The 10,372-nt window shown below is 47.5% G+C and overlaps 2 protein-coding genes across 2 annotated transcripts; both read right to left on the bottom strand.

Moving 5' to 3' along the window:
• Positions 1-1,343: 1,343 nt before the first annotated feature.
• Positions 1,344-2,440, bottom strand: LOC124667497. Its single transcript, XM_047204764.1, has 3 exons — positions 2,237-2,440; positions 2,023-2,128; positions 1,344-1,824 (listed from the first exon to the last, which is right to left on the bottom strand). Exons 1-3 carry the CDS (start codon positions 2,276-2,278, stop codon positions 1,694-1,696), a joined length of 279 nt encoding a protein of 92 aa, XP_047060720.1. The 5' UTR covers positions 2,279-2,440; the 3' UTR covers positions 1,344-1,693.
• A 3,181-nt stretch (positions 2,441-5,621) lies between these two features.
• On the bottom strand, positions 5,622-10,236 carry LOC124660649 (ruvB-like protein 1). Its single transcript, XM_047198479.1, has 12 exons — positions 10,156-10,236; positions 9,835-10,023; positions 9,179-9,310; positions 8,880-9,029; positions 8,358-8,513; positions 7,452-7,586; positions 7,296-7,361; positions 6,947-7,053; positions 6,719-6,818; positions 6,548-6,639; positions 6,183-6,252; positions 5,622-6,083 (listed from the first exon to the last, which is right to left on the bottom strand). The coding sequence occupies exons 1-12, from the start codon at positions 10,234-10,236 to the stop codon at positions 5,994-5,996; spliced, it is 1,368 nt and encodes a 455-aa protein (XP_047054435.1). The 3' UTR covers positions 5,622-5,993.
• Positions 10,237-10,372: the final 136 nt, after the last annotated feature.

Below are 10,372 nucleotides of genomic sequence, written 5' to 3'. Positions count from 1 at the left end.
GGGCTAAAACCCTAAACTCGCGGTGGCCTTTAGTCGCGGTCGGCCGGAAGAACCGCGACTAAAGGACCTCCGCCCCGACGGTCGCCCGGCGCCCACGTGGACGGGCCTTTAGTCGCGGTTCGTAAGCAACCGCGACTAAAGGGTGGGGGCTTTAGTCGCGCCTATTTGGTCGCGGTTGCGCAACCGCGACTAATGGCAGTTGCGAACCGCGGCCAAAGGCCCTTTTTCCACCAGTGTTGCATGCCAAAGAACACACGAGTGGGTGAGAACGTAAAAAGGGACAGAAAGATCACATGTTGTTTGTCCTTCTGCCGCTCATCAACAGCACAATCTATTGCGTATAAGAAGAGGGGAACAAATGGCGGTGCATAATGGGCTATTACGTATAGCGTGGATTATTCGAAATTTATAGATGAAAACAAGTCCTTCTGCTTGGCACAGACACTCAAGTAGTAGATAAAAAAACCAGGAAAAAAGAAACTAAAAGCAAAATGGTAGGTCCCGCTAGGTGAGCAAAGTAATAGATGGAAGAAAAACACAGCAAAAAAGATTTAGCAGTTCTGAACAGGCCGCCCCACATAATCATGTGCTTGGTCTAATCAACTGCTGCCCGCGCATTAACAGCACAATCTAGCTCCACCGGATTAGACACCGGTTCTGAGACAAGATGCCCCACACAGAGTGTGCTTGGGTTGATTAGCTGCCGGGCGCGCATTACCGGCACTTGGCCTGCTCCACTGCTTGCTCCCACCATTCGAGCTCGGTGATAGCCAGGCAGCGGCGTTCGTATTTAAGGAGATAATTGTCTCGTCAATGTACCGAGGTGGGACTAATAAACTGTGTCCGGACCCCTCGTGCACACACGGGCCGGCGCGCCGCTGTGTTTTGGGCCTTCACGTCCGGCCCAACCATCTGCTCGCTAGCGGCCGGCCCGGCCTGCTCCGCTCAGCCCGAAAAGGGAAACTGCCCGCCGCCAACGGCACGAGCACGCAAAGCAACGCCATGCGAAAGTTCACCTCACGTGCGTGCGTACCACGTACACGCGCCGGTCGTAATCGTATACTACGTGTTCGCCGCTCTTACATACGCGTATGTATGTCCCGCTAGCTGTTCCTGTCGCGGCGGCGTCGTATGTACGGACGGCGACATGTACATCATTGAGCAGGCTACGTTTCTCGCGCGCGAAACGAATAGGTCGTCGCTCGATCGGGCGCGCGGCGTCGTCCATTGCAGGAAGGTCGCCCCAGCGCCGCAGACGTCAACGTCGGCGGGCTGGGGAAGCCTCGATCGCGCGCGCGTACGTAGCAAGTACCAAGTAGGCTACGTAGAAAAAGCCATAGATCGGAACGAGACAAGGGCGGCTTTTCTTCTGACAGCAACCAGCTAGCTAGCTAGAGATGTGTACAGATTACAAACTACGTACGGCGAGCACGCACTACTCTAGGTCGTCTCTGGAGTCTGGATGTCCACCCATTCTCCACATGTACAACACCCGAACGACCTTCTCTGGACACTCCGACCGATCGGTGATTCTGAATCTATTCGAATTTCGACCAACCGTCCACCATACGGACCGATCGTCCAGCGGTACCTGGGCCAGCCGCCATGGGGTACGTGGCTAGCTGCCATTTATTTACAGTCGTGCCCCATCGTTCAATATATATACTCCGACCGTATATGCATGGTTCTCGTCCTAGTTATCGTTGTCATCTGAGCTCCTTGAAGCAGACGACTGCTCCGGCGAAGGACCGGTCCTCTGCCCGCCTTGGTCCTTCTTGTACGTCTCGAAGAACTCCTTGTTCTCTTTCTCCAGCTCCTTCCACACTGTCCCAGCAAGGCAGCAAAATCAATGCAAAATTCAGAGCTAGCAAGCTTCTCAAGGTGCAAAATCGCAATACTGTATTTCTAGCTAACAATCGCAGTAAGCAACGAAACATGCATGCAGAGACTAGCTTGAAGAATGAAGATACCAATGGAAGCAATGCGAAGCTGTAAATGGACGGATGCAGCTATGTATATTACCGGTGGAGGTGACGGCGGGCATGATGTTGGCGTGCTTCTCCAGCGCCTTCACGCATTCCTCCTTGTCCATGTCGTAGCAGATGCACTTCTCGATCAGGTGCTGCACCTGCGCGCGCAAATGGATGAACAATGTGAATTCTCACGCCAGAGCTGCGCATGAAGCCAGCTAGCCTCCCAATTCGATCACGCTAGCTGTACCACCAACGTTACGTACCAATCGGATGTAAGAAGCTGGGGAGGACGACTCGCCGGCCATGGCGCGCAGCGCGCCCAGCAAACACCTACAGCTAGCTACCTATAGTTCGCTCGGCAGATTGAGAAATCCAAATCTTAGCTTCCTCCCAGAGAGAGAATCCAAGCGTCGACAACAGAGGTAGCGAGCTGTAGTGCTTGCTAATGGTGGCCGGGATCGCGAGGAGTGAAGTGACGAGAGCTTGCCAGGTAACACCGGGGGGGAGGTAGAAATAGGCCGAGGGAGGAGAGGGACATGTCAGTTTGTGGGGGCTGGGCGATCACGTGGGTGCCGCATCCCCATTCGCCCAGAAGCGATCGAGGGGATTTTTCCGGACCCACCGCGCCACTCACCTTACCCTGTTCTGTCCGGCTCACGCTTTTGTGTGGCTTGATCTGAACCGCGTCCTCTGCCGTCCATCGTGAATAAATTGGGGCCGTCCGATCGTTGTTCCTTCAACCTATTCCTGCCACGCTTTTCAGAAGGTAAATGAGACCGAGAGAACTTACTTTGGAAAATGCACCTGTGGCCCCCTACAATACTCCAAAGGAAAATGTATCATCCAGTGGATCTTAGGAAAGGCTAAATCCGTGATGACTGTCAGAAAAATACAAAGGCAACAAACAAAATTTACCATCAGAAAAGTTATGGTGTAACTTTAAAAAAGGTGATATTGTAATTAGGCAAGCGGTGTATAATTACATTGCTACACTGTACTCCCTCTGTTTGGATTTAATCGACGCGTATGTTGCAAGGAAATAGATTACATACTGGCGTAGCTGGTGTCGATTAAACATGGTCAGCTGACCGTACCTCAGTTGGTTAGACTACTTGTGATGGAACCGGCCTACGCAGATTTGCTAAATTTGGCATGGGCGCTCACATTAATTTAGATTTATTTTCAGATTTCACGAGCCACATGCGATAACTTCGTCAACCTCCAGATTTGTCATTTCAATCTCTTGAAGGTGTTCATAGGTTAGTGAGTTGTGTGCATGTGTTTATAGGGAGGGGGTGAGCATCTGTATTTGTAAAAAAAAAATTATTATGTAATAAAAAGACGAAGGCCTAACGGGAACTAGGTACCAATGTACATAGTTAAACCATATAGCTCGAACCGCCAAGCCCACCATGAAGTTCTGGCCATAAATTTGACGGTATGGCATGATCAATAATGTGGGGTGCTCCGCGATTTTGGAGAAATGTGGCGTGAGACCAACAAGCCTAAAAAATGGTCTCCTCCACCGCTGGGGGAGGTGTTGGTGAATGTGGATGCAGTGTTGTTTGCTGATCAAGGCCGGGTGGCGGTGGGGGCGGTGTTCCATGATCATGACGGTCACTATCTTGCTGCAGCCAGTGAACCTTTTGATGGGTTTCACTTCTCCTGAGCTAGCGGAGGCGCTAGCGCTGCCGTCGTGCTTTGTTCATTGCAAGTGACATGGGCTACTGCAAGGTGGTCTTTGCTTATTGATTCGGCGAGTCAAATCTTCGATCCTGGACATCAAACTTTTGGTACTGATGTTTAGCTCGGCTATCTTTCCGCATGTTAATCGCTCTCTTGACAGTGTGGCACACACTCTAGCTAGAAACTGTGATGTAACTCGCATATGTTTTATTTTAGATTTTGCTCTGGATTGCATCTGAAAAATTCTTTATATTGATGTCATGTGATCAATAATGTGGTGTATTCTCTCAAAAAGAAAATGCGGAGTGCTCCGGCGATTTTTGAGAAATATGGTATGGCAGGGCAGGTTAACTGTGGCTACTCCGGGAATATGGGAGCGCCCCCACCTCACGCTGCCTGCTCGTTTTGATCGCATCGCATCAATCGTCTCCACGCCACGCGGTGGGCGTTCATTGGCCCGCCAAATTGCACCCGTACAAATAATTGATCAGTGCCGGCCGTGCATGCAGGCCCAGTGTACTGTCTACCGGCAACACTGCAAGCGCCCGATTCCTTTCAGACAGCGATCCCCCTTGCTTGATCAGAAGTTCAGAGTGGAAGATGTGGATGGAGCTAGGTTACATGACAAACGGAGTAGTACATCCAATGATCGAATCCATGACGCAAAGCGCGCCCAACGATGCTCAGCTCCGCATGCAGGAGCCACAAAAAAACGGAGCGAGATCGATGAGAGCATGCAAGCAGAAATGGATTTCTAAAGATAAAGAGCAGAAGCACCTGTCAGCTACTGTGCGCTGGCCGCTGGGGAGATATGATATTTGCAGCTCGCTCCCCATCCACAGGAAGGAAGCGATCGATCACGATTCACGCGTACGTCGATCGACGCTCAAATCTGGAACACAGGTTCTCCCGATCGAGCGGGAAGATGCAGTGCATCGGGGCACCTACCTAGTACGCCGGGCCGGGAATTTCGGCGCGGAGAGGGGAGATGTGTCGTCGTCTACCAACCGAAACTGGAGCTCATGGGAGCGATGAATCTGCTGCTGGGTTGTCGTTTTGGCGGAAGCGGACGACCGCGACGGTGACTGCCGGGCGTCGCGACGAGGGGGAATTGGTGTCAGCGCGTGCGTCATTTGCATGCATGTTGTTGCTGTTGTCGCCGTGATCATCCACTACTCCATCGATCGACGGACGGGCGAAGAGGAGGAGACGCGTATGCCTATGTGAGGTGGAGTGCGGTGCCATACATGGCGTGCGGTATTTTTGGCATACACTGGTGCCTGTCGTACCGGGCAGTGCCGAAGCTGCCTATCCTCCAGCTGCAAATGAAAAGACCCAGGCTGCAACCCCTGAAGGACACGCACGCAATGTAGATGTACGCACGGTGCTCCATCAATGCCATATATAGCATGCATTATCAAGGTGAACCATCTACATGTACGGAGTATAATGTTTCATACAAGCGTGTAGATGCATACGAATTTAGGCAAATCCACGATAAGTAATTTGGAAATTGTTTTAGAAGAAAGATGTACTTGTGCCATTAATTTGGCGTCTTCCCATGGACATGGAATTTCGCAGAGCTGAGATTAACGGAACGAGCTTCAGGAAAAAATCGCTCTCTGAAAAGATCAAGAAACCGACATTAGAATGTCATTATGAGAAGTAATTAAGAAAAAGCCCTCCCGCTGTGAGCGCAGATCAGAACCACATAGACGGGAGGCTGCAAATCAAGGTTGATCCGATCCTGTCGCCGCAGGAAATGATTAGACAAATATGAACGGCAACATTGGAACTATATATCCTCTAGACAACTAATAAGCTCCTACAGTATTTGGTGAAGAAGTTCAGCGAAAGCACATTTTACAGCAAAACCCCAATACGTTCTGGAGCTCACGCGACAAACAGTACGCCAATGAGGGTGTTTCACACGTTGGGTTGAATAATCTACCCGAGACGCGGTACAAGAAATTCCAGTTCTTCCAGAAACGAATCACGACATGATACATCTGATGTGACAGGTCGTCAAAGAGGAAAGAGGAAACGGGATCTGGCCGTTAATTGCACGGGCAACTAGGGTACACGATAATTCTGGCACAACCTAATCAACAAACAGTAATGTGAACAAGCAATGTGCCGGGATCCAAGTTCTCTAGCGACCAACTGAAGTACAGCGTGCAGCTGCTAGGAAACTAATAACGCCCCCCAAGTGTGCTCACGAAGAAGTCTGCGCGTGTGCCTCCCTACCAAGTCGAGCAGGGGAGGACAGTCCAATGTCGACCTGAGCCGACAGCTGAGAATTCTTGCAGACATTGTGCTGTGCAGCAGTAGTTTTTAGGTGATGTATCTTTCTTGGTGCTCCTGAAGCAAACGGGCGGAAGACTTCGCGTCCAAATACAGAGAACCAACTTCTTCGAGATCAGCCTGACAGAGGCCATGGATGGATTTAGAATATAGACTTGTATTGATATGATCAAGCTAGAAAGATCTAACTATATAACTGTATTGAAATTCAGCACATACCTTGGAGATCTTATCTCTCCCATTAGCCTTTGCAACTATGCTAGCAGGTGAAAGCAGCTGAATAGCATGTCTGCGAAGAAAATCAAGATTTATTAAGACCATTACTACCAACAATAAAATGGCCAGGTGGTAGCAGACGCTTTAGTGATATTCGACATCTTAAAATCCACATATTAGGCACCAAAAAGTGGGGTGCCAGACAAGATGTAAGACAGCAGGGACACTGTCCTAACTTCAAACGCTCAACTTCCTCAAAAAAAATCCTCTCAAGCCATAGTCCAGCCAAATTTAATTTAATTCTGCATACGAAATCTTTGCATAGCACAAGGTGTGGAAATAATCCGGAACAAAAACAGGAACCATACCTCAAAGATGTCTGCTGCCCAATCTCCCCTAGAAATGCAAGACTTTCTTCATCAATGTCAATATCCTCCACTTGTGCTCTAATAGCCAATATCTGCAAAGCACAGTGGACAAACATCAAATGCATTTCTAGACAGACAATCCTGGCTCATACAAAGGCATGAAATAGGAACCTGAATCATCTCGGTAGGACCATAAGTCTCTGTCCGAACAATCACCAGCCTATCTAGAAGGTCGACTGGGATACCATGTGGACTTGTCATATCAGTTCCCCTGGATACAAGCACAATAGGAGTTATAAATCATGACATGTATAAGGGCGTAGTAGATAAAAGGGAGTATTTGTTTCTGATATTGAAGTTAAGCATGGAGCAATTCAACTGGTAGATCGAATTTCTTACCTTACAGTACATATTCCTCTGTTCGTAGCAAGTATTACAATTGGCGACAATGGGCTCTCCAGAGCACGATTAAGATAAGAGAAGCATTCAATGTCCAGCATATGGACCTACAATAAAGTTCTTCATTAGTAGATAATTCTACCACTAGTAGAATGAAAGTCAATAAGTTCATCGGAGCACCCGCAGAAAAGAAGTGCATCAGAGCTATGCTGCTCCGCAGGGTGAGCACTTCTATATTTGACAAAAGAAAAAGTTGAAAAGCAAGACTGCTAATTCATGTTTTTGGATATTCAAAATAATCCTCTTATGGACAGTAGAGTTTCAATCATGAGACAAAATAAGATAATACCTCATCAATGAACAATACACCAGGTACAAGCTCTGCAATACCTTCATCAATATATTTGTTAACCACCTATCACCATACAATAGAAATTCCATTAGGCCTATCAAAATTGGACCAAATTTTAAAAGAGTAAGCGTTTAAGGGAAAGGATTTTAAAACCTTATTAATCTCTTGGCGTAGCTTCTCAGTAATTTCAGTTTTCCGCGGCTTCATCATCTGGCCCATAAGGGACAAAATATCTTGGCCTCCTTGCGGCTGGGCATTTGCGGCATCAAGGTCATGAAGTGTAACATCCTATGCAGATGAAAACATATTATTTCGTCTCTTTGGTTGACATATACTGAACTTGGAATATGTAGTATGTTACGAAGGAAATAGGAACTTTCATTCTATTCTAAGATAAGCAGCCTCTGAGAGAAAACAGAGAACAATTCAGGTTAATTCAACTGCCTTTTGTCAGATGTAAGCATGTAACGATGGTCAAATTTTTATTTTCTACAAGAATGATTCTAAATTAGGTAGTAACAAGTACTCCCTCCGTCCCATACTATAAGATGTTATTACAGCACCACAAGGGAGTATTGGTGTTGTATTAACGTCTTATATTAAGGGGCAGGAGGAGTAGATAACTGCTAATAGGTTTTAATGTCAAGAATTTTGAGCAATCTTGATTCTTGGCCTCTAAATTTTACATTGTTTTCTTTATTGAGGAAGGTGCACTAAGAATGTGGCTTAAGTCTTTGTTATAACCTTGATCCTTGGGTTATAGCTATACTGTTTCTGTTTTCTGGCATTTCACAAGGGCAAGCAACTTGGCAGGGAAACCAAATATTTAAGCATGCTTCAGCAACACTACAGTATAATAAAATGCTTCATATTATCAAATTTCCTCATGCTTCCACCTTTAATCATTGAGATTAGATAGCATTTACACCATAGCCGAACATACCATGTTATCTCAGCTCCGTTTATCAAGACGTTAATTTATTTGTATTGTCATAGTGCAATGCGGAATTGGCTGCGGAAGCAAAAAATCTTAAGGCTGAACTAGCATCAAATTTGTACCTGCACTATTTCTTTTTTCTTGTGGACTTCCCCTTTAGGAATTGGGACATACTCCTCTGCTTCAAGATCGTATTCTGTAGCAAATGAGTCACATCTACCTACTCTTTTCACTGCACCGCTGTTAGCTTCGATGTATATCACATCGCCCACTGCCACCTGCATCCCATAAACAAACGATGAAATATGAAACAGCTCATGCAGAAGACAGAAGTAGCAGAACATAGGCAAGTCAGCCAGGGAAGTAAATATGAGACATCATACCGAAATGTAAGTAAAGTCTCACAATGGTTTGTTATGACACAATAGAACATTTGGCAATGAACAAGAGAAATATGATCATACATGTGAGTTTCCATAACTAAATACTCCCCATAATTCTGGCACAGGTTAAATATCGCAGACAATATTCTGAAATCTGAACACACAGCATGAACAAACCATCCACTGTCATTCAAAGGCAAATGCAACCTAACAGTCTAGCTCCAGAGGCAGAGAGCAGGAGGCAAGGTAGCAGGGAGTAACCTTTTCCTTTATTAAAGCATCATAAATCGTAGGATCTAGCTTCAGCTGTTTAGTCCCCTTTACGGTCTTCAGGCCGATCACTACATGGCTAATGCTTTTGCCATATCCACCAGTTGAACTGTCAGCTTCTTCTGGGGAAAGTTCAGTAACCTAAAAGCAGAGCAACGAAATTTAGTAACAAGAACTAGAATATTAGTTAGAAACAAAAATGATGACAAGATGCTAGCATCAAGTAAAACACCAATTCAAGAACAGTATTTTGGTTGAAACTTCAAAAGGAGAATGTGTCCCACTCTTACCTCCCCTTCATAAACTTCTTTATTTTCCTTTATCCGCAAGCCTATAGCTCTGCGGAAATTTTCCATTAGCACCTCGGTTTTCTTGACCTCCGAGGAGTACACCTCTGATCCTACCATAGGGCAGAAAGGGACCTGCATCGCAGACAGGAGAGGGAGGCATTAGATGAAAACAGGACCACTGCTACTGAACACTGGACTGGAAGCATATGCGGGCATCGCATGTAAATCAATATATAGTTCCCTATGAATGAAATTTCATATACATGTGCTGAACATAAAGCAACAAACTGCACACATCATGTTTCCAGAAAGGCATAAACTGCAGTGACAAGTGCCCAATATACAAGCAACTAAATCCACTCCAGCATCTTAGCGTAAGTATTTTCTAAGGAATAGCAGGTTTCCCGTCGACCTGACAGAATTGATTTCCTGAACTAGTGAGCAGGGAAACCAAATTGGTATCCAAAAGGAACTACAGTGATCAAGCCCTGTCCTCCAGCAACCTCACCTCCAAATTTACACTAACAATGCAGCCTTACCTACAAATTTACACTAACATTACAGAAAAAAAAAACTGTATTATTAGTTCATTGCTACCCACCCCCAAAAATAATCTAGTAGTGTGCGGGCGGGGAAGAGGAATTAGAGGCAGGGACCTTGCTGCCGAGCTCCTGGGAGATGCCGAGAGCGAGCGCGGTCTTGCCGGTGGCGGGCGGGCCGGCGAGGAGCAGCGCGCGGCCGGCCATCTTCTTCCCGCGGATCATGTCGACCACGAGGCCGGACGCCTCCCGCGCCGCCGCCTGCCCCACGAACCCCGCCGACAGCCCTACCGCCGTCCCATTGGCCTGCGCAAAGAGACGAAACGAAACCCTGAGAAAAGAACCGCCGAAACCCTCCCTAGAACCCTAGGAGAACCCTCCCCTTGCGGGAGGAGCGGAGGAAGCAGGGCAGATGGGAGGAGTGGAGAGAGCAGGTACGTCGAGGCCGAGGCCCTTGATGTGGGTGTGGGTGGCGACGCGCTGCTTCTTCGACGTCGACTGCACATCCTCGATCCTCATCGCCGCCGCCGCCGCCGCCGGTTTCTGCGCTGGTTGTCTCTCCCTCCCGCCGGAACAAATTTGGGAGAGCAGAAGCAGCAAGGGCAGAGCGCGACTTCAAGAGGGAATGCTCGGTGACTGACTGGCGGGGCCTACT

Source organism: Lolium rigidum, chromosome 6 (assembly GCF_022539505.1).
Source record: "Lolium rigidum isolate FL_2022 chromosome 6, APGP_CSIRO_Lrig_0.1, whole genome shotgun sequence".
Lineage (NCBI taxonomy): Eukaryota > Viridiplantae > Streptophyta > Magnoliopsida > Poales > Poaceae > Lolium > Lolium rigidum.
Note: the sequence above shows the minus strand (reverse complement) of the source record. Positions and strands in the feature narration are given on the sequence as shown.